This window comes from Dromaius novaehollandiae, chromosome 5 (genome assembly GCF_036370855.1).
Source record: "Dromaius novaehollandiae isolate bDroNov1 chromosome 5, bDroNov1.hap1, whole genome shotgun sequence".
NCBI classification, from domain to species: domain Eukaryota; kingdom Metazoa; phylum Chordata; class Aves; order Casuariiformes; family Dromaiidae; genus Dromaius; species Dromaius novaehollandiae.
Genome location: NC_088102.1, coordinates 4390398 through 4413045, shown reverse-complemented (window position 1 = coordinate 4413045; position 22648 = coordinate 4390398). Strand labels below are relative to the sequence as shown.

At 48.5% G+C, this 22648-nt stretch overlaps 2 protein-coding genes and 1 long non-coding RNA gene across 11 annotated transcripts in view; 2 read left to right on the top strand and 1 right to left on the bottom strand.

The window, feature by feature from the left end:
* FERMT2 (FERM domain containing kindlin 2) overlaps positions 1-3656 on the top strand; it is a 59731-nt gene extending 56075 nt beyond the window's left edge. For all 4 annotated transcript variants that reach the window (XM_064511842.1, XM_064511841.1, XM_064511840.1 and 1 more), the window contains 3 exons: positions 101-225; positions 610-751; positions 2334-3656. In XM_064511842.1, coding sequence (XP_064367912.1) covers positions 101-225; positions 610-751; positions 2334-2507 — 441 coding nt within the window. In that variant the 3' untranslated portion in view covers positions 2508-3656. The remainder of the gene's footprint in view (positions 1-100; positions 226-609; positions 752-2333) is intronic.
* On the bottom strand, positions 685-10623 carry LOC112988535 (uncharacterized). 6 transcript variants are annotated; one of them, XR_010389266.1, is made up of 3 exons: positions 6835-10623; positions 3896-6432; positions 685-1296 (listed from the first exon to the last, which is right to left on the bottom strand). It is a non-coding gene; the product is annotated as an uncharacterized LOC112988535 (long non-coding RNA). The 6 variants fall into 6 exon arrangements; XR_010389267.1 differs by having other exon boundaries at positions 685-4913; positions 6230-6432; XR_003260562.2 differs by having other exon boundaries at positions 685-6432; positions 6835-9301; positions 9921-10623.
* A 175-nt stretch (positions 10624-10798) lies between these two features.
* On the top strand, positions 10799-18802 carry GNPNAT1 (glucosamine-phosphate N-acetyltransferase 1). Its single transcript, XM_064511839.1, has 6 exons — positions 10799-10939; positions 13944-14131; positions 14851-14913; positions 15556-15683; positions 16209-16270; positions 17226-18802. Exons 2-6 carry the CDS (start codon positions 13960-13962, stop codon positions 17371-17373), a joined length of 573 nt encoding a protein of 190 aa, XP_064367909.1. The 5' UTR covers positions 10799-10939; positions 13944-13959; the 3' UTR covers positions 17374-18802.
* The last annotated feature ends 3846 nt before the right edge of the window (positions 18803-22648 follow it).

Genomic DNA, 22648 nt, shown 5'->3' with positions numbered 1-22648 from the left:
TCCAAGCCGTTACCTGTTCGCGCTGTTGTCACGAGTGTAATATTTGAGACGTCATTAACCAGCCAAGTTGCCTAAAGCCGGTGTGTCTCGTCGCCTTCAGATCACGGCGAGGATACTGGAGGCCCACCAGAACGTCGCTCAGATGAGTCTCATTGAAGCAAAGATGCGATTTATTCAAGCTTGGCAATCGCTGCCAGAATTTGGCATCACACATTTCATTGCAAGGTCAGTGGGTCTGTTAAACGGAACAGGTAGTATTTCATGGATAAATATCAAGAGTGCGTTTATTATTCTGAGTTTTCCAGAGATTGCTGTAATTAGGATTGACATACTTGGGTTAAACCTATCATCTGTGACTTGTCAGAACAGTGCAAAGCTGTAACTTCAGGCAGAGACGATTTCCACAGGCAGCTTAGGATATGCAAATACAGAAGTACTTTCAGATGCCTCCAATAACCTGTCTTTAGCTCCGGGATAGCAAGTTGCATTGGAGCTGAAATTAAAAGTATTAATCACTTTGTTTCATGTTTTATGAGTTAATTCGGTTGCTGAATTTAAAATATTTTGATCTCTGTCCAAGGCTTGCTTTTGTTAATCCCCGTATTGTAGGTTCCAGGGAGGCAAGAAGGAGGAGCTGATCGGAATCGCCTACAACAGACTGATACGGATGGACGCGAGCACGGGTGATGCCGTCAAAACGTGGCGATTCAGCAACATGAAGCAGTGGAATGTCAACTGGGAGATTAAAATGGTGAGCGAGGCTCTCTTCACACCGTGCCCAGAGATACCCACCACAAAGCTAGTTTTCACCAAGATCAGCTTTGCGTTCTGCACCTAGGCCACTTCCCCGTTTTTGTGGCATAAGAAAGAAATTGCTCTGGGTTTCACAACCTGTTTTGTTTTTTTGAGCTGACTTTGGTAAGTCAGCTTTTAAAAAATCAAAATTTTTGTTGCTGTTTTCTAGAGCAGATCCAATTTTGTTTTTCATAGGCAGTTTTATCTTGCGCAGGCTATGTGACTCAGGAGCCTTCAGGAGGCTGGGTGGTTGGTTTCATCACTGCGAGGTCCCAGGGGGTTTTGAAAGCTCTCTGCGTTGCACATGCCTGGTCCGGGTGGGCAGGCTGATGGCATAGGCCAAATGACTACATTTTTCTAAAGTTTTTTGCCTCTTCTGGAGGTAGTTCTGGGATGACATTCTTCTGCATCAAGGTAAAATAATTTCTGCTCCCCCACCTTCTGTCCTCCTCAGAGATCCAGCAGAGCTTATCTTAACTTCTGTTGGAGTTCAGTATGAACCTTAAAAAAGAAAAAAACAGAATCTTTCTTTACCTAAGCCACTTAGACGCTTAATGCATCACAGGTTTTTCCAGTCCATATGAACACCCACTCAAAGGCAGCTGAACAAAATCAAACTTCAGAATTAAAAGTCAGATCAGACTTGAGCCTTACCAATGGCATAAATGTACTTTGCCTTACCACGTGAAAAGTCATTCGATTTGCAGTACAGCTCAGACCTTTGTATAACCAAGGAGAAACAGCACTAGACACTTGACTAGGCTCTGAGATGGGCTTTTACCCAACTGTTAAGATTGGATGCAGAAACCTTTTGTGGTCCTGTGCGAAACCTGATGAAAATTTCCAGCCACTGTAGGGATACTTGAGGGCTGTTGTCGTGTGTGTGAGGCTTGATAAGAGTTGCTAGCAAAACTATTCAGTCCCTCCTTGCCTCAGAGTGTTTGTTTTGACCCATTCTGCAAGCCCCGATATCCCAATTGCTCAGGTCAGATCCTCTGCTGGGAATTCCCCAGCTTCCATCCTGCAGAGCTGTCAGTGTTGGGGTAAGGAAAAAGTAATGGGCATCAAGAAATGGACAGTCTGTTTAGTCGTTGTAAAAAGAGCTCTCCCAGTCCCCATAAAAAAGCAACATTTCTACTGCAAAACTTCAGCTTACAAAACCAGAATACACTTGCTGGGAAAACTAGTCACCTGGAAGGCAATCCCACCCCTCAACAATCCTCTATCCGGTCTCTGTTCCTCTTTAAACAAAGAAAATACATACCCATGCACGCAGCCGAGAGGTACAAACACAATTGTGTAATTATCTTTGAGGCACAGGAGAATTATTCCTTCCCAGCAATAAAAGGTATTTCTGTATCTAAACATTTTAACAATAATTATTGCATCAGGATGTACATGGCTGCGTTTTGTTTAGACAACGCAAAAGGCGTCTGCTTTAATAGAGACGAAGAATAACACAGAGAGGAAGAGCGTGAGTCACTGTAACTTGTTTTGGAAGGCGCTGGTGGACCTAACCATGGTGTTTTGCACTCTAGGTAACTGTGGAGTTTGCAGATGATGTCAGGGTGTCCTTCATTTGCACGGAGGTGGATTGCAAGGTGGTTCATGAATTCATTGGTGGCTACATCTTCTTGTCGACACGAGCAAAAGATCAGAACGAAAGTTTAGATGAAGAGATGTTCTACAAACTGACCAGCGGTTGGGTGTGAGTTCGATGTACTGTATGCCGAGAGGAAACCCCATGGCCATATTAATATTTAACTTTAAAAAGCTGTTATTTGAAATATGCTGCTTAATAAAGTAAGCTTGAAATGTATCTTTTTTATCATGAAAATTTTTGCATTACCAGACCAGTTAATCTGTGTGCACTAATGAGCACTTCTGTTAATTTGCTATAACAAGACAGTATCTGGGCCAGGTAATTCTGCCTGTAGCCTTTAGATACAAAATACGATGGGCAGATCAGGATAAGATTTGACTGACTTAAAATAGCCAAATTTCCAAGAGAACTCTAAGCCATCTTCTTTTAAAAGCCATCAGGGCTTAAGCTATATGAAGTCTATTTATCATGTTTAATGCATGAGTGTTTTATTTCCTTTTGTGTTTTTTATTCTGTAAATTTGACCTCCTGTTTTGAAGTTGTCCTACCCATAAGTAGAATTTTGATCTTTACTTTCACACTACAAGCACCAGGACTGCTACAGGTGCCTGACATTATTTTGAAGATAGTTGCGTGTGGCCTTGAAGATGACCTTCGGATAGTCTGTTATAGCTTGGTTTGTTTGTTAACTTTCCTTTTGATAATCATTTATATTGTCTTTTTTTTTATTTTTACACCATATTGTATTATGACACTTTTAGTATTCACCAGCATAGTCACTGTTCTGCCTATGATATGCAAACTTTTTCATTTCAATATGAAGTAAAGGTCTATGAAGTATAGGTTTTGTGTAACTAATGTAAAAAACACAAATTTTATAAAATTGTACAGTTTTTTTAACTAGTCTCACAAGCCAGCTAGAATATTGCATAGATCTGGTGTATCAGCATTAACTATAGTATGCCTGTAAGGGATAAGGGGAGCAACCTAAAAACAAAAATACCCCAATTTCAGCCCAGTACGTTTTTATCTAAGTTAAGTATGATTTCAGAGCTGTGCCACGGCATCCTCAATAACTGATCCGTGGGGTCAGGACCTCCCCATATATTACACCAGTGCGGAGTTAACGCTAACGGTGAGGGATCTTCTGCCCCACCTAATGCCAAGGAATAACCAGTGTTGTGTTCCAGTAGTCTGTGGTTTCAAGACTATGTATAAATGCATTTTATTTTAAATAAAAGTAAAATCTTTTATTTAACACGCAGTTTCCATTTCTGGTTCTTGTGTTTAAACCCTGCTGCAGCAGAGCCCTGGGCAGCTCAGTGCAGCCACCTCTGTGCCCCGGCCCCAGCTCCGTCCCTCCACCTGCCGCTGCTGCCCCGGGCCAAGCTTGCAACATGTCTCTCACTGTGCTCCTGCTGCAGTCTGAGCACCTCACTCTGACGTAGAGGCAACCAGACCACCAAAAAAAAAAAAAAAAAAAAAAAAAAAAGTCACCTTTTGCATCAGTCTGAACGAGTCTTGGCAGCGCAGCACCCTTGCTCTTCGCAGGGCGGCAGCATCGGGGCACCCACGATGGCTTCGTCCCACCAGCGCTGGCTCACACGCACCAGCCAAGCACAGCTGGTCACTGCTCAGCCCCGCGCGACCGAGCTGCAGCTCGCTGCAGGCAGAGCCTTTCTTTCGAAAGCAGCTGTTTTTGCAAAGTCCTGATATTTGAGCATAAACCTGTTGGCACCAAGCACTGTTACCCAGCTCCTATTGGCGATGCTGGAGCAGAAGAAACCGCTGCAAAACCTCACACCTGGCCGCATCAACAGTGTCTGCCCTCTCCCAAGGCTTTTTGCACGCTAAAATCAGCCTGTTCGACCCATCCCCTGGGCTGCCCGGGGCAACTGGACTCACCCCCCAGGAGGCAGCTGCCACCACTGGGCCCTGCTTCTGGCATTGCGTGGGGCCTGGTTGTGTGGCTGCCCTTCCCCAATGCCTCCTGAGGCTGTTGGCTGATTTTTGAGGCCTCAAGGATAGGAAATTTTGCAAAGCTTGAGAAAAGAGAAACCCTTCTCCATTAATGCAACCCCTGAGAAGAAACGGCAGTGCAAGCACAACCCTATTAGCCATCAGAGAATCCACAAGCTCTCTGTTGCTGCCAGGCCAGCTCGCCGCCTAGCCCGAGTGCAGCCAGCTCGATGCTAAACGCATTGGCGAGAAGTAGAATTGATCTGTTTGCAAGTCAAGCTTAAAATATTTAGGCGGTAAACATTGCGTTTCAGCCTTTCAATCGGCAGCGAAACAAAATGCGGCTCGTGGCGAGCAGCCCGGCGCAGCGGTGTGGGGCCGGAGCCGTGCTGCGGTGCCGGGAGCCGCGGCGGAGGGCAGCCCAGGAGGTCGGCGGCGGGGCCGTGGGAAGGCAGAAGTCGCCGGCGGCGCAGCGATGGGAGCCGCGGGAGAGGCGCCGGGGCTCTGGGAGGGTCCACAGGAGGCCACCAGCTTTTGCAGGATTTATTTCCCGTCCCTGCTTGGAAAGGAAAAAAAAAAATCTCAGCTGAAGACGAGCTGTCAGATGGGAGGAAGCTTTTGTGCTGATGCAGTGAAACCCGACCGCGGCTGACCCTTTTTGGCCTGGGAGGAAAAAAAAGGCGCCACGACCCCCCCAAATCCCCAGCACATCTTTGCAGGCAGCCCTGCGGCACGAGCCAGCCGCGAGGCAGGGCAGAGCAGCCCCGGCAGCTCTGGGGATTTGCCTGCCTGTTTAAGGTACCAGCTGGGCTGTCGTCTGAGCCTCCTTCGGCTTTTTAAGCCCCGGTAATTCAATGCTGCGCGGATGGGTGATTCCCACAGTGGTCGGCAAGCGGGACGGGCAGAAAACGACGACAAAACGCCGCGTTCACCCCCCCAAAAAAATGGCGAGGGGATTGCATCTGCTCATCGTGTCGACGGCACGTTGGTCCAAGCTAGGTAAGAGGTCACAGGGTTTGCATTTCAGGGTTTTTTAGCTTGACATTGGAGCATCAAAATATTTTCTGATCCCGAGCAACTTAGGAAGGCCAATGCCGTATTTCAAAGCAGCCCAGATATGCCAGAACCTATCAGACAGCGAAGTCATTTTGAGAGCTTTGCCTTTGACCCGTAGCTCAAAAAAAAAAGACCTGGAAATGGGCTCGGCAGCATTTTTCCAACCGTCCCCCAGGGCGCTGAGGTTCAACGCGCCGCGGGCCAAAGCTTAACGCACGAAAAATCCTGCCTCCTGCAAAGCGAACAACCTGAAAACCCCCTTCTCCGAAAAACGCTGCAAACGCCTTTCGGATCAGGGCCCAGCTGGTGGCCAATGCGCAGTGGCAGCAGCCGCCCGGCGCTGGTGCACAACGGCAGTGCGAGCAAATACAGGATTTGCTCCTTTTTTTTGGCTTTCACTCAGCCCCTAAAAGCTGCGCTTGGATTCCCGCCTGGGAAAGCGGGGTGTGAAACAAACTGGCGACTCTCCGGGCTGCAAACTTGACCGATGGCGGCTCTTCCGGCTGGGAATTGCCCTCCGACGGGTCCCAGGCGGGGAGGCTCCGGTTTGGCTCGGGGATGAACCTGAGAGAGGCGACAGCAGGGGAACTGCAGAGCAAATTAAGCATCCCGGCCCCAGCCTGCCCTGAAACTCTTCCGCTGTCGCTTCGGGAAGCAGCCAGAGGTCGCGGGAAGGGACAAAAGCTGCTCCGCTATTCCTGTTATTCCCTAATCCTGGTGCCGAGCAACACTGTGGGGTGCAGTCGCTGACTTTACACCGCCGGCGCGATACGGTACTATTTAGCTGCTGTACATCGCCGCCCTCCACGTGCTCACATGGTGCTCGGCCCATGCGCAGGAAGCTTTGGAAAACCGGGGCCGCCGCTTCGTCCCATCACTCCAGCAGGTCACGAGGAGCCACTGTCCACCCTCCATGGCCTTGAGGATGGATCCGGCGTGCCAAGGACCCTCTGCCTGCCTCCAGGCAGGATGTACTTGGCAAAGATAAGGAAATATTCGGGAAAAGGACGCAGCAACCCCTGTAATGCAAGGAGAGAAAACCATGTTATAAAAATAGATATAAAGCATAAAAGCAAAATAAAATAAGGTAAAATAAAAGCAAAAAGGCATAAAGCAAAACCCCGGCGCCCGGTGAAGGGCAGCAGGGCTGTGCGCGCTGGCTCCTGCCCGACCCGCTGCAGGCTGCAGGCACTGGCAAAAAGTAATAACTAACTCCTGAAATCGGTAGCCAATTTCGGCCAGATTTGGCAGATGGCTGCAATTCTGGGAGTTTCATATAAATTAAAAAAAAAAAGGGTGGAGGAAAAAAGTATGGTTTTCTCTGGCACGTTTGCAGAGACAGTCACCAGGCGGATGTCCTCCTGGCTCTGCCAGGTTGGATTTGGTGGAAAGGGGACAGGGAAAAGCTGTTATTTACTCACTGATCTATGCAGATAAATTGGCTTCTCAAATCCACAGTGCACTAATTTGGTCCCTGAAGCCTGGGGAGCTCCAGGATGGAGAGTTTTCTGCCTCCTGCTGATGAGAAAATGTGTTTTTACCTGCCGGGACTATAAATCTCTGGCATTAAGGTGCGCTCAGGAACTGTGATGTCTCAGGACAGCTTGGGAGCAGCGGTTTGGGCCGATTCTCCCTATTTCTCCATTTTCTAAGCTCTGCACCTAATCTGGAGTCCGATTTGGGATAGCTGGTGGGATTTTCTGCACAAAATTCGTTCCCGGGCCATGGTCCAGAGTGAGGAGACGACCTGAAGATGCAGGACACGCTTCATTCAGCCTCCATGGGCTGCAAGAGGCGTCCTCTGCTCCCCGCCAGCCACGGCCGGGGTTGCTACACACCTGCATTTTCTAACACTTCCCTTTCCCCTGCAGTTAAATTATCTTTGGCTTCTCGGCTGCAGCTTGGATAATTATTTCCAGTGAGGCAGACCCGCTCCAGATGCACTTCTTCTTCCATAACTGCACTAACGTTATCGTGAGCCCCAAAGCAACACCATTTCCCGCGCTCCAGCCGGCCACCTGGCCCGCTGCAGTGCTCTGCTGCCAGCTCTCCCCTACGGCTTCATTAAGCGCTTGCAGGTATTTAGTTTATCACCAGCCAGCCAAGGCACGGGCAGCACGCGGGGAGGCATGGCTGTGGCTTTCTCCCCTCCACGGTTCGGTGGGCACCGGGTCCTTCGTGCTATCGGGACGCACCGAGCTGTTTCACTCATTTCTTCTGCACACCTTCGACATTTCCATTCCCGCTCAAGATTTAGCCGTGAGTGGCCATAACCTCATCTATTAGAGGTTAAAAAGAGCCAGAGCGACCAGTCCCTGGGTATACGGAGCCCTGCGCCTCTGTTTCCAAAACAGAATGTAAACAATTCGCTTGTGGCGAGGATTTTGCCGTTCTTCGCGCATTGTGTCATAGGGCCAAGTGAAAGCAGAGCGCTTTTTCTCTCCTCATAAAGCAGGGTGTGTTTCAGACTAAGACATTTACATCGAGCAAGTGCATGGCCCGCTTCCCATCTTTCTGACTGTCTCGCAGTCATGAATTTGCAGTTTCCGTGCCTTGTAATCGCCTTGTTCCAGCACTGGCGAACGCTGAGCAGCCAGAGAACAGCGCTTTATTGTTTGTTTTTCCACCCCGCAACAAAATATGAACTGGTGCATATGAGCGCATTTGTGACCCAAGTGGAAATGTATTATTTTAACTTTCCCCTTGCTCTCTAGCAACCAAATCCTGGCTCCGGAGGTAGCTGGGAGATTCATCTGTTGGCTGCTGTGAATCCTCACTGGCCCTGATTGCTTGACCTTTAGAAGCCACCGAGTGGGACTTGACGATGTCTCGGGGAGAGGTGAGAGCTCAGCAGCAGCCACGTGCCCGACGCCAAGCAGACACCAAGCAGCAAAGCCTGTTTCTCGGGAGGACTCTCGGGAGCAAAGCGGCTGAGCCACCACCCAGGTCTCCCCTGATCCAAATCCAGTGCTTCTCTGCTAGCTGGCCACCTACTCTTCTCGAAGCATGCAAGACCACAGCTGTCTCCTTCCAGCGTGGTTAAAAATAGCAAAAGAACTTAAAAGTTTTCAGGAGTGGGGGACTGAAAACCGGCCGGCTGGCCAGCACTGTCCTGCCCTCCCTGCATGGCTGGCCCAGGCTTTGCGGCAGGCTTAGACAGCCCCGGGGAGGGCATAAAGCACAGGCAGTCCCACCTCCATGAGAGGTCAGTCCCTTTGCTGCCTTCCTGCCACATGTTCCTGGGCTGCTGACATGGAAGAGGGTTTCGGGGGCTGTTCAGCCGGATGTATCTCCCAGGTCGGGCTGTCCCCACGCTGCTGACTGCCGGAAACCGGGAGGATGTGTGTGGACGAGGCTGGTCCAAAACGTGCAGGCCCCAGACGTCTGCTGCGAGCCCTGCTGAGGAGAGCTGGGCTGACCCCCTGTGGTCATTCGCACGGCCTCGTATGGTTTCATTTTTAGGAAGTCTTGGCTTCCCACAGCTACTTAGGCAAAACGCAAAACCTACTTCGCATCAAACCAGTCTTGCCGTAGAAGAGAAGGTATCAGGGAGGGAGTTAAGCCAAACCACCTGCTGCCGCTTTTCACCCAGTGGAAACGCATCTGCACTCCCCATTAGCCCTTCACCCAGCCAGGGCTGCACCTTCCAGTTTCTTTTAATGTGCGCGAGCAGGATGCGTTGTTCATTTTTTCAGCACGGATGGGACCTTTCCCATCCCAGTCTCCTCTGTCCCTCAAAACAAGGAAAACAGCAAAGGAAGGGGGAACGCTCACACCCAGTCTGCGTTTCTCCCTCGCGATGGATGGGTAACGGTGGCAGTGAGTCACGGAGCGGTGCTCCAGGGGCGAGCGTAGCCTGTTGGCGTGTGTCATCTGGTCACTCTGGGCCTGGAAAAGTAAAAAAAAAAACTAACTGATGTTGATTGTTTCCATGGTAACAGAGCATGATTCATCTTGAGGGTAAAGTAATGGGGAAGAAACACGGAAAATGAAACTCATGTCTCAGGAACACGTGTACTTATCTTGTTCTTGCTCCATGCGACACGCATGGCTTGACCTCAAGTATTCATAAAAGAGAAGTGACATCTCAAAATGATCTCTAATAGTTATTTTTTCTTTATTGAAAGAGAAAGAAGAAAAAAAATTCATTCATCCCCCTATTCCTGGCCTCGGGGCTGAACAAGGCACAAGGCAGCAGGTCTCGCTGAACCACAGCGATGATGCCTCCAAAACTAATCCACCAGAGCCGGAAAATATCAAAGCAGTTGATGCTTTCGTGATGAAAGCTGCCGCCACCTGCAATTTCTCATTTAAAAAGGAAACCTTTGTATAGCGCTTTCATCTGAGCCATCTCTCCGCAGCTACCCCCAAACCACCCCGAGCAGTGGCCAACTCTGGATTAGAGGGCAGCTGCTCAAAGCTGCCGAGCGGTCTCCTAGCGGGAGTCTGGGGGCTGGACCCTGGTGAAACCACGGGTAAATGGATGCGGAGCAGTAAGCAAACTCACAGTGGGAATGGCCTAGCGATTCGTTGCTCACAGAAAGCATCCTATGGATCTTCAGTGACCTCATGTGACCTAGGCCCTGGTTTTATGTTTTGTCCTGAAGCCAGTAGAAACAAATGCCAAAATCTTTATGAGAAAAGCAGCTAAAAAAAAAAAAAAACCCACTAAGCTGTAAAAAGCAAGCAAGGACAGAGAGGAGGAAGGCGTGATACGGCAGACATCTCTCCACGCATCATGGGGGGAAGCGAGGAGCTGCCCTACACCTGGCCAGCACACAAATTCACCAAAAGACCCATTTTGTGGAAAAATCCATCCCCTATGCTGATGGGTGCTTTGATTCCTCCCAGCGCAGAGGATGGACCACGCTTCCAGACGGGCCGCTGCAGAGAGGCGGCGGGGCTGTCCCGGGGGCGGGGGACCCTGCCGGGGGCACGGGAAGAGCTCTGCGAGCCGGGATGCGGCGTAGCGGCCTTGCGCCACACGCGCCTGGCCGCGGCCTAGCCCGCTCCCTGCCTCGCCTCGCCTCGCCCGCGGCTGGAAGGGCCGGTGCGGGGAGAACGGCTCTGCCGGCGGGGCAGGCGGGGAGCGGGGAGTCTCCGCGGCCACGACGGGGCCTCGCAGCGGTACCCGGGACGGGAGGCGGCGACCGCTCCCCGCAAGGCCCCCGAGCGCCGCCACCGCCGCCACCGCCATCTTGAGGCCGCAGACGCGCGGGCGGGGCGTGGCCTCGCGGGGAGAGGATGGGAAGGGGGCGTGGCCACTCCACCACCCGCCCAATCCGCGCGCGGGGGCGGGGCGGTCCCCGAAGGTCGCGAGGGCGGCGCGGGGGGCAGCCCCTGAGTTCCGGGCGCGAGGGAGGCGGGGCGGGGCCGGCGGGCGGCTGGGTGGGCGGTGATTGGCTGCGCGAGGGCGTGCGTGCCGGGTCCCGCCCCCCTGCCACGTCCGTGCGGCGCCTGCGGCGGAGCCGGTGCGGGCGGCCGTTGGAGCCGTTGCCTCGTGCGCGCGGGCGGCCGTTGGAGCCGGTACTGTGAGCGCGCGCCGTGCGCCGGGGGTGCGGCCGGGGGGGGGGGGGCTGCGGGCCGGTGCTGGGGGGGTGGCGGCCGCGGGGGGCGCGCTGAGGGGCGGCGTGTGGGGTGCGGGGCGGCGGGGACCCCCTCCGCGACGGGCCGCGTGCGCCGGGGGGGCTGAGGGGACCCGCTCGAGAGGCTGCCTGTGCTGCGGGGACCGCCCTGAGGGGCTGCGGGGGGGCTGTGGGGAGCCTCCCCCCCCCCCCCCGAGAGGCTCCACCAGTTGTGGGGACCCCCCCGAGAGGCCGCTTCTGCTGTGGGGACCCCCCCGAGAGGCTCCCCCCGTTGTGGGCCCCCCCCGAGGGGCTATGAGGACCCCCCTTGAGAGGCTGCTCTGGCTGCGGGAGCCCCTGAGGGGCTGCGGGACCCTCCCTGAAGGGCTCCCCCCGTTGTGGGGACTCCCCTGAGGAGCTGCGTGGGGTACAGGGCTGTGGGACCCCCGCCCCACCGCCTTCAGAGGCTGCTTCTGCTGGCCCCCCCCCTCCCCCCCCGAGGTGTTGCTGTTGGGAGGCAGTGGAGATCCCCTTGACAGGCTGCTGTAGTGGTGGGGGCTCCCCGGGGGGCTGTGTGGGGCTATGGGGACCCCCCTTTGAGAAGCTGCTTCTGCTGGGGGGGCTGTGATCCCCCATGTGGGACTCTTCACAGCCCCTCGGAGCTGGGCTGGCCTCTGTCCCTGCTTCCTCTTGGAGCTGAGTTCTGGCCAAACAGGCACTTGCTCCCCTTCGGGATCTCACTGATGAGCAACGGGGCTGGCAGCTCTGCTTGGCAGGATCCGAGACATGAGTTACTCCATCCCCATCCACCCCGCTGCGTCCCGGAAAAGAGCACAGCAGAGGGATGTGGGGTGGGAGAGGGAGGCTCACACAGAAACCAGTCGAGCTCAGGATGCTCCGGGGGAGACAGGTGCCTCCTACGCTGACTCCCGTGGGGCCTGCTGGTGCGCACCAACACCAGGACCCAGTCCTGAGAGCCCGGTGGGCCTGCAGGGGAAGTTGGAAATCCCCCGAAACAGGCCTGAGCACTTCCTCACGGTGTATTGATAAAGTTTTTGGATTGGCCAAGGCATTTCTACTGAGTCAGTGATATTCCTAGCTGCAAAAAACATGTGAAGCTTCTGGTTCAAACCTGGTACTGCTCTAGCTGCACCTGTGGTAGTTTGGAAAATAAGTGTTAGTTGGTCACTTTAGTTAAAAATATACTGGCAGCTTGGAAAGTATGAAAATTTTTATTTGCTTCATGTGCTCTTGTACTGATGTGTTTACTTAGTATTCTGTAATCCAGAACTGAGATAAATTTGATTTTTTTTCTTTATTCTGTATAGAACACTATTTGAGTGTTGTTGTGTGAACAATCATGAATTCTAGGAAGGCTTTTTAATGGACAGGTAAATAGCAATGTTAGAATAACAGATATTTCTAATGTTAGAAATAGAGATGTCAGGTAAGTTGCTCTAACTAGGGAGACTTTAGTTTTGCTTAGCACTGACATAATTAAAATACTAGTCATGGGTTTGCAGTCGCCTGCATGCATCAGCATGATCTGATCACTAAAGCTCAAAACTGGGACTCGGAAAACCCGGATTCTCAATTCTTGCTCTCCATCTATAGGAAGATTTTTCTTTGCACTTTTTTTCCTGCAGCTTCATTTTCAGAATTCAAATGCCATGAGAATTTCTGTTGCTATTTAGTTAGTTTTTTTACATTTACATATAAGATTGTTTAAGGGAATGTGGATTTAAAGGCCAGTGTATACCAGCAGGTGGCATAAAAAAGACTTTTTATTTCCCCCCCCCAAGGAGCTTTTTCAGCTGGGTTTCCAGAGCTGCCTCCTGTTTTGAAGCTTGCATGCTGCAGTCACAGTGAAATGCTTCGTAGATGACATCCTCTGCACTTTCTAGGCAGTTTAACAGGATTGTAATATATCTTATTTTGAAAAGTATTCATCCTTGTCAATTTTTTCTTGTTTATGTTTATTTTGACCTGTCAGTGTGTGTGACTAGCACATCTTCTGTGGTTCAGCTAAGTTAATTTGACGATGTATAAAGAGTCTAGTCCTGGGAGTAGTTCCTGTGATAAGCTCTATTCATTCTAGAAACCTCACCAGATACTCCACGGATGAGAAAGTAGGAGTAATTTTCCTGTATCTAGCAATCAGTACAATATATCCCTTTGCTTCCTCGTCTCCCTAAACACAAATAATACACAATTCCCAGCTCTCTTTTTAAACATTAACAGCTGGCTCACCGTCATTTTGGCGGCTTTACATTTTATCTGTTAATGGACAATAAGGCACTACGCTTTATAGCTGAGATGGCATTTGATTTTGTAAATATACAAAGCAAACATGACTGCATGAAAAATGTTTCATGGACTTTAAGCATGCGTGCAGGCTATTATATCATTTGTGTTTTCATCTGTGTGGTGGCTCTTGGCTGAGAAACTAAATATTTGTATGTAATAGGACTGGTTTAAAAAATTGCACTATTCTTACCTCCAGTTTAAAATCTGAGGAGTATTTATGCAAATTGCCTCTAGACTCTGTAAACAGTATGTTAGCAATGTTTCTTGAGAGTGCTAGATGCTTTCCTTTTTAAGTGGATGTAGAGGCTAAATATCCTAGTCAATGCCTTAGCTGCCTTTTTTCCCCCCTTTTTTTTTTTTCCTCTCCAAAAGAACACTGGTAACTTCCTAGCACAAACATAAAAGTTCTGTTTGTGTTGACTTTAGATAATGCGCACTGCGTCAGCGTGTGTGCTCTTTGTTTAACCCAGTGTACTAGTCTGGTGAAGTTTAAATAGTTTCAGTGGAAAGATAAACTGAACAAGTTCTGCTTTCATCCACGTTTCTTTACATCCCTGGGAAACATCATATGGCACAATATAACTAGGGCAAATATCTAAATATGCTATTAAAACGATAGCAAAACAGAATGTTCCTTATCAGTATGCGTTCTCTTCCAGAGCACCTGTTGCAGCCATGATGCCTGTTGCAACTGTGATGCCTGACGACACACCGATGTTTGACCCAAATATCCTCCACGAGCTTGACTGGAGCGAGAACACGGCGACATTTTCTCCAGCCATTTCTCCTTTAGATCCAGGAGATGGCCTAGTTATGAGACCGCTTTGCACAGCTGATTTAAATCGAGGTAGAATCCTGTTTAATGATCATCTCAGACTAAAGCTGGGTGCTGGACTAGATAATATATATTCCTGAGGCATCTCTCTGTAGTTAAGAATTGTTTGTTTTACCTGATTTGGGTTATTTATTTTTGTCAGTAAGGAATCTGAGCACTTGGCATTAGAATGATTGCTGGTATGCTGGGTGACATTCAAAATTGCTTTTACTCTGTTAATAAACTTGAAACCAATCTTAAAACTCAAGTCTTACAGATAATCCATGGCTTCCTGTTCACCACCCTTTGAGACAGGGGTATAGCTGTTCTTACTGTTCCCTTTATTAAAGTAATGTAAACCAGCATATTATTTTGAGTGTATGAAGATTTCTTCAGATCTAGAACTTGGAAAAAAGGTTGTTCTGAACATATAGCTTAATATTTGGATAATTTCAGGCTTATACTTTTTTTGCTTGAACGTATGTGTCTTGTTCTCTGTAGTCAAGTTGCAGTTTGCTGCTGATGCATTAGCTGGTCCTTCAGGATAGCTTAAGGCATGAGTTTGACTTTAAGATTCCAGTCTACTTTTATAATATGCAGAATGCATCATTTTACATGCAGGCGATCAGATGGTGCCATGGGGCTGTTAACTCTCCAGACAGCTGTCTCAGGTTGTTCGGTTCTCTTGGAGCCAGTTGTGTGTCTTTATACCTCACTGAATCTTTTTTTTTTCTTCTTCTCTTTTATAACAGGCTTTTTTAAGGTTCTGGGTCAGCTGACTGAAACTGGAGTTGTAAGCCCAGAGCAGTTTATCAGTGAGTATTTCATTATTTCTTGACATTTCCAGAGAGATTGCTGGGACCAAAAGATACTGATGCTGACAGCAAATCTGCCTGGGTGTGTGACTCCTGACTGCTTGATGCCAGAGGGATTTTTTTAATCTTTTAGGGCAGACTTTGGCACTCAGCTTTGGATTCAGCTGCTGCTACCTCAAAGGGCTTCTTGGCTGAGGCATGCCTAAACTGTATACTGGCTTTTGAACAGGAAGGGCATAACAGATTACTAGGCAATGGCTTGTTTTGGCTGAATGATTACAGTGCCAGTAGCGAAGCAGAGGCTTGCTTTTGATCATAGATCATTAGAGTTATGAGCTTGTTTCACTGGTCTGCTTGCAATGTAAGAAGACCTAGTGTAGGTACTGCCACTGTGGTGCTAGCGCACCTGTAGAGATGCTGGGGAAGGAAGGTTCTCCTGGCAGCTAAGGAAAAGGGATTTGTTTCATTTCTTCTTTATCCTAGTTTTGTCTCTTTTTGGGTTAGTCTGGCTCTGGGGCTTTCTGGTTCTAATGCCTTGGTTGCATCTTGGCTTGTGATGCTGAACTCTTACTGATCTGCATTCAGGATCTGTTGCAACTGTTTGTTAGAAGTGACTGTTTCAATGTCTGTCTGCTCCCACAGAAACATTTGAACACATGAAGAGATCTGGAGATTACTATGTTACTGTTATAGAAGATACAAATCTTGGACAGATTGTTGCTACAGCAACGCTGGTTATAGAACATAAGTTCACTCACTCCTGTGCAAAGGTACATTCTCTCACTGCAGCTGTAATGTGAAGAAAAGATCCTGTCCCCAACTATGTCCATTTGTTATTTTTATGGTGCTACTGTGTGACAAAGTATGTTCTACTGAGTCAGTGGCAAAGGCATTTTAGAAACATCTCTCTTCCTTGGGTGCTCAGCTAAATAGTAAAAGGAAGCTTTGACTTTTCTTAAGATACAGAGCAATTTGATGTCTGCCCCATTCTCCCTCCCAGTAACTTCTGAACTAGTCAGACTTGGTTCTCACTGAGCAGATGGCTGAGGATCTCACTGCTGCAGAGTCCCAGTCAGACTTGTGAAACAAGGAGCCAGAGAACGGCTGTGGCGTGACTGCAGCTCCTGCTCTGGGTGCTGGAAGTGCCGGAAGGGACATGATGAGTATGTCAACCATGGCAGGAATTACTGAAGTTTGCAACCAGTCAGCAGCAAATCCAAGCAAGAAACACAGAGCAATAGGGAAATTAACACTACAGTGTGCTACTAGACTAACACTCGCCTGTATTTTCACAGAGAGGAAGGATAGAAGACGTAGTAGTAAGCGGGGAATGCAGAGGAAAGCAGCTTGGTAAACTGTAAGTATTTCACCATCTTTTCTAGTTAACACCAGGCGGGGCAGGAGCCCCTTATCCCGTTGTCCCCACCTTGTGAGCACAGATGAGCTGCTGATCAGTGCCAGCAAACAAGCTGAGTGAAACGACCCTGGGTCGTGTCTGCACACCGACCCTCTGCGGCAGGAGGAAAGCCTGAAGCTGCAGTCAGCATGGCAGGGGAGCACGATGTCTGTTAGTGGTTGTTGTTCCGAACTAGCCCATCCCTCTTTGGGTGCTGGAGGTAACGCGTAGTTACTGCCCTCGGCGTGCCGTCTGCCTGTCCTCCGTGCTCTCTGGAAGATGTAGTGCTCAGTTAGAGGCAGCAATCGCCACGGGATCGCTCGCCAGAACTCCGGGAGCAGGATTTTAGCTCTCCAGGTTAGCCTGGCAGATCCTCCTCTGCCGAGACCCCTTAAAGAATTTAGCCAGAAGGTATCACTTGTTGGCAGAGCGCAAGCTGAGGTCCTGATCAGCAGTAACAAAAATAGCCTCCAGGGCACTGGTCCGTCCTTTTCCCTTGGGATGGGAGCTATCCTGCGGACAGAGGGAAATTGTAGCATGCTCTAAAACTTCAGTATTACAGGACTAAGGCTGGGGAAGGGCAGTTCTGTGGCGAGCTGGCCTTTGCAACGGTCTCATAAGCTGCTGTGAAATAGGTGGGTCTACCGAATGTGTGTGTGTTCGATGCGAAAATGAGCTGATACCTGAAGTGGAATGTGGTTTTCTATGGAGATTTAGGAAAAAAGTAGGACCACTAAAAGCATTTCAAGAGGTCTTTCCCATGGAAAATTTGGATTCTATGTATTTCTTGTAGGAATCTAAATGTCCTTGTTTGTTTTCAAAAGTGGCTTCTGCTGATAACTTCAGCTAATTAAATGTTAATTGATTCAGTGTTCAGATCTGTTTCTTTTAACCACTGGTTTTCTGTCTCTTCCAGATTAACATCCACCCTTACCTTGCTCAGTAAAAGACTGAACTGTTACAAAATTACTCTCGAGTGTCTGCCAAAAAATGTGGCTTTCTATAAGAAGTTTGCTTATTCGGTATCTGAAGAAAATTACATGTTTCAACGGTTCTTTAATTAAGAACTTAGAGTAATTTTTTTTTTTTTTGTAAGGACTGTTGGTGGAGGAGCTTGTGCGACGAACATTCTCTTTGTGGAAAATTTATATAGTTCATTGCTGCAAATATAACAATCCCTATAAATACTCAACATCAGATGTGTAAAACCTGCAAAAAACCTTACTGACCTTCTTAGAAGGGTTCTCTGGGGTAGGAAATGAGCTCTTAGAACTAATTTTTACTACTGTTCAGTCAAAGTGAAGCTTTTTTGTTCTAGCTGGGTTACAAAGGCTCTTGTTAAGGGGATGGTTTTTAACCAAAGGTATATATTTTTATCTCAAATTTTTTCTTGCATTGTATTTTTCTAAAGTTTTGCGCTTCTTTTCTTGGTAGCCAAAGTACAGATCATGGGATTGTGTTCCTGTCTGTACTTCACTGACGGAAGATGTAACTTGTGTAGGGATGCTTCTCTTGCGCAGAATCAGTGATATAGAATGGGAATTTGTTCTGTTCTTTCCATGAAACCTCACTTAAGTGCTGTTGATGGTAATGATGTTAATGTACCTATAGTTTTATAGGCACTATTTTCCAAAATTGAACTTAAGGCTAGTGCTGGTAGGGAAGACCCTTACAGGCTGTGCTAAAGCTGACGCTTTGGAGTGTAAATGGATGCGTACTTAATACTGCTGGGGCCCTGCACTTTAGCTGATAATTTACTATGTTTTTCAGGGTAGTTACTTGTTTTCTGACGAGACAAACCCATGGTTTGTGACAGGGCAAAGGTAACTGAGAAACTGGAATGTCTGATAGACAGACTATAGCCCCTCTTTAGTGGGGCTCTCACTGATATTCAACAGGAGTGTGATTTGGGATTGGCAGTTGATGCCTGTGTCTGTGAAAAGGCAGTAATGCATTCAGCCTCGCTGAACACATCTGACCAACTTGCTGTACTTGAACTCCTCAGGGCCAGGTGCGCGGTGGTTTTGCTGGTAACCACTTATGCACATTGCATTGCTAACTGGCAGAGAAATCCCAGCTCCTGGGCCCGAGGGATTGTTGCTGCTTTGGAGCATCCCTCTTGCTATAATGTTGGATGAATGATTTTAGCACTTTTGCCACTGATGGCAAGCAAATAATGTACAAAGCCCTTGTTTCAACAGTAGTGTTTTGTGTGAAGAGAGTGACAAATCCTAATCTATGAATAGGGCATTATAAATATATGAAGGTTTGTACAGAACAGCCAGTCTTGTTTGTGAACAGTTAGGCCTTACAAAATGTCCTTTCCATTGTGGTGTGGAGAGCTACTTTAAGCTGTGGTGGGGGTTCTATTTAATGTTCCTGATGGTACTCCACTCAATATAGTGTTTCCTTGGTGATGTCTATGTTTTATTTATTGATTATTTTTTAAAAAAACCTTTGTTTAAGCTGAATAAATGAAGACTGCCAGATGTATCTGCTCTGTTTTTGTATTACTGTGTTTTGCCTGGAGGCAGGTATCCAGAATGAGCCTGTACCTATTATATCTTTCCAGCGCCACACCATCAGCTACAAATACCTTTGTTTGGCTTTCCCTAGACTGAAGAACATTTTTCTGAGATTCCATATTAACATGTATCAGATGCTGGTATGAGTGACCCAGAGGGCAACCTTGGCTAGAACTTTTCTTTCTTAGGGGTGAGGAGGGCCAGAAAAAAGATGGATTTTTTTTTCTCCTCTTTGTAAGGGACTTGGTATTGGTTACTCTTGTCTTGTTAGCTGTCCCTTTAGTCAGGCCATCCAACTTTGTATTCAGCTGGGGAGGCTTAAGAGAGCCTACAGATAAGAGAGCCTACAGGTCACGGTGACAAGTGCCACAGGATGGCAGGGCCCCTCTGCTCTCAGCAGCATCTCATGTCCCTGCACTCCCCAGCAGAGCTGCAGTTAGGCCGAGACACCCCATGGTGCTGGGGGAGAGCTCAGTCTCTACCATGTGTGCCAACTGCTAAAAGAGTTAAGTCTCTCAAGCCCCAAATCTGAATTACTTACTACAATCAGCTACTAATTTATGCAGGCCTAGATGACTGAGGTGGATTTTCCTGCCTCTCACAGTTTTAATCAGAGTTGCATTTCCACTAATTTTAAGTGGATTATTTGAATTCTGCAATAGCTACACCATCTAAATAGCTCCAGGTCCCTCATTATGAGTTAATGAAAAGATTAGTATACGTGAGGAGCAGGTGATTGTGTACCCAGCTTAGGTCATTGTAAAACAAATGAATTAGTTTGAAAGCTTCAGTTTGTGGCTGCCTGACAATGCCTTTGCTGGGAGGACTCCAGCTCATCAGCATCCCTTTAGCCTCAAAGAGCTCTTTGTGACAGAGGTGACATTCTCAGCCTTGGCAAACTACCACTACAAAAACAGTTGTGGTTACAGAAGCCCCGTGCTTAGCCAGAAGAGGTGCTGTCACCTGCTGTCACACCTGTTTAACTGCTAGACTATCAGGAAGTCTTCTTCTAGAGAGAGAAAGGTTGGATTAAGCACACAATCATCTTCCACCAGAGGAAAGGTTTAAGGTGTTTGCAGCTGTGAGTTGTAGGGCAGAAACTGGCCTGACTGTTGCACCCATAGCCCTTGGAAAGCATTAGCCAGCCAAAGGACTAAGCACTCTGCTGACTTTGGATGAGTGGGAAGGTCTCTGCAAAGTGCAGTCAGATGTGGCAGAACTGATACTGCCCAAACTGGTAATGTGCACATGCCACAGCCAGCTGAAAGAACACCTAGTGCCCAAGTACCTGTATTTTAAACTGCCAGTTCACAGGAACTAGAAAAACACCACAAAAAGCAAAGAGGAACAGGTGCTATTGAAATACCTCAGGCATCTCCTAAACTTGGGGGCAGCAGAGGGGAATGAAACAGGGACCCTGAGTATGTGGGCTTGTTTCCTCAGAAAAGATCTAAGCACTGAGCAGCCCTGTAAAATGCCTGGGTCTAAAACTGTAGTCTTTAACCCCCTTTCAGCTGCTGCCCAGTTCCTTAGTTGTCATGCCAGTCAAAAACCCTTGCTTGTTAACAGCCGGTCACATACACCTCACTTAAAAATCCTACACCATGAACTGCCTCATGCTAACCCTCTGCCTGCATGTCTGGGGGGGGGGGGCCCCATCAGGGTTGGGTGCTCTCCCAAATCACACAGTTGATGTGCTGAAGTTGTGTGGGGACCCAGCCCCAGCTCTTTCAGCTCCTCAGCAAGGCCTGAAGGAGCCCTGTTAGCTCATCCACAACAGGATGTAAATGGCTCAACAGGAAAGAACAAGACCCACCCAGCAAACAAAGCACTAGGGGAGCATGTCAGAAATCTATCAGGGAGACACTTGAGTTTCTCCAGAGGTTTAACATTGCCTCCTCCTCGGGATCCCACACCACATAAAGAGCTGTTATTGCCAGCTCCCTCATGCTGCTTCTCTCAAGTTGGAAACTTTTGCACTTAAAGCTGTGGATCCCCAAAGATTTGGTACTGCAGCTTTGTGCCTGACTAGGGGAGGGAGGAAGACTGAGCCTGTAGCAATACACTAAGGCCACAGAGGGGGATCCTTGCCACCAATTCTGACCGTTGTTTTTTCCTCAGGCTCTTCAGCAAGCACACCATCATTGAAATACCTACTAGAAGCAAGCTAAACAAGACAGAAGAGATTACCAAAAAGCTTTTTAAGTAAAAGGCTTAATAGTCGTATGTATGAGGAAATCTAATCTCAGAATCCCTCAGGATCAGAGGGGCTGTAATCTGCAAGGCAGACTAGACTGACTCGAGAAGGCATTAGTAAGGGGTCACGGAATGAAAAAAATAGACTGGTGGGAAATCCTTAGTCACAAAGCTGGTTAGTTTGTGAAACAGCCTCCCCAGGGAAGCACCAGAACCCTGGTGCATTACCAGAACCAGACCACACATGAGCAAGCGTCTTTGGCAAGGGGCAGTCAGATGAATCAACAGGGTTGGTCCATCTGTGTTTCATCTCTGTCATTTCTCCAGGGACCCAGTGGGGTTGAAAGGGGAAGCAATTTTAAACTGAATTTCTGGTTCCCATCCGGGCTTCATCAGAAGCTTGTAGCTGGCAGGATTTGGTGAGCCACACAGACAAGACCTCTACAACACCCACGTTACATAAGTAAGTAGCCATTGCAGTCTCATGGTAATGCTGTGGAGTAAGTGGTGAAGCAGCTGAGAATTTGTTTCCCCAACAGTCCCAGAAGCATTCTTTTAAAGAGAGTCAATTTAAGAGCACATAATAAACCCCACAACCGCAAAACCAGCACTGCATGCCAAGCTGGTCTGTAAGACTGACAACTTGTAGTTCTTAAAAGAGATAACAACACTTTTTAGTCAGAAAACTTTTAGCCTGAAAAGAAGTGTCACATATTTAAAAAAGAAAAAAAAAATCCTTAAGAATTTGCACTGCTCCATCACCAAAGCAGGTGGCAGGGCCCAGACAGCAGAAAAGGAAAAGTGCTTCTGCCTGCTGGTTCAGCTCCTCCGAAGGTGTGCACTCTCCCTGCACATGCTCCAAGGCCTTCACATTCCCCATGAGAAGGGATTATTAGGCCATAAAGCCTCACCCAGATGCTTTTGCTCAGCTTGACTGACTGTAAAACAATTTCCTCCCCAGGTGTCACCAAGGTCTGTTCTAGCAGACTGTTTTAATCCAGTCAGTAGTTTTCAACCCAGAATCTGCTAACTGCTTCTAAGAGGTCACCAAGACAAGCAGCCTTGGCACACACTAAGGGCTCAGGCTTGCTCTAGAGGGGCTGCTGCTCAGCCAGCGCTCTGGGGAGTCCCAAGGGAAAGCAGAGGAGCAGTGACTAAGCAAAGAACAGTAAGTCACAGGCGTGGTCAGCTTGGCTTGAACACACAGACTGAGGCAGAGCTCCTACAAAGTAAACAAGCTCCCAGACAGTCCTGCAGCAAAAGGCAGCCTCTGAAGAGGTCCTCACAGTGCAAAATGGCTTCACAGTTCAGATTTGTGCCTTCAAATTCAAACATCTCTACCTTCAAAGATCCCCTCAGCCTTCTGGCTTCCTCTGCTGTTCATGCAGTCCATCAGGCCAGACTGGGCTGCTACTTACGTCCTCAGAGAGCAAGTGGTTCACTCTGAGGCTCACAGGACATTGGTATGGATGTGTCAGGATAGCCAGAGTACAGGGATGGAGGCTGGATGCTCAGATCCCCAAAGGCCTCTTTAATATCAATTCAGTCTTGAGCCCACCTGTTCGCTATTAAAATACAGTCTAATTACAAGATCATATTTCCCATATACACCAGTTAT

What these genes read in the sequence shown, in the direction of transcription:
- GNPNAT1 (XM_064511839.1), top strand. Translation starts at nt 13,960, where the DNA reads ATGATGCCTGTTGCAACTGTGATGCCTGACGACACACCGATGTTTGAC. An exon ending in AAGCCCAGAGCAGTTTATCA is followed by an intron (nt 14,914 to 15,555) that starts GTGAGTATTTCA and finishes CTGCTCCCACAG; the next exon opens with AAACATTTGAACACATGAAG. An exon ending in GGAAAGCAGCTTGGTAAACT is followed by an intron (nt 16,271 to 17,225) that starts GTAAGTATTTCA and finishes TGTCTCTTCCAG; the next exon opens with ATTAACATCCACCCTTACCT.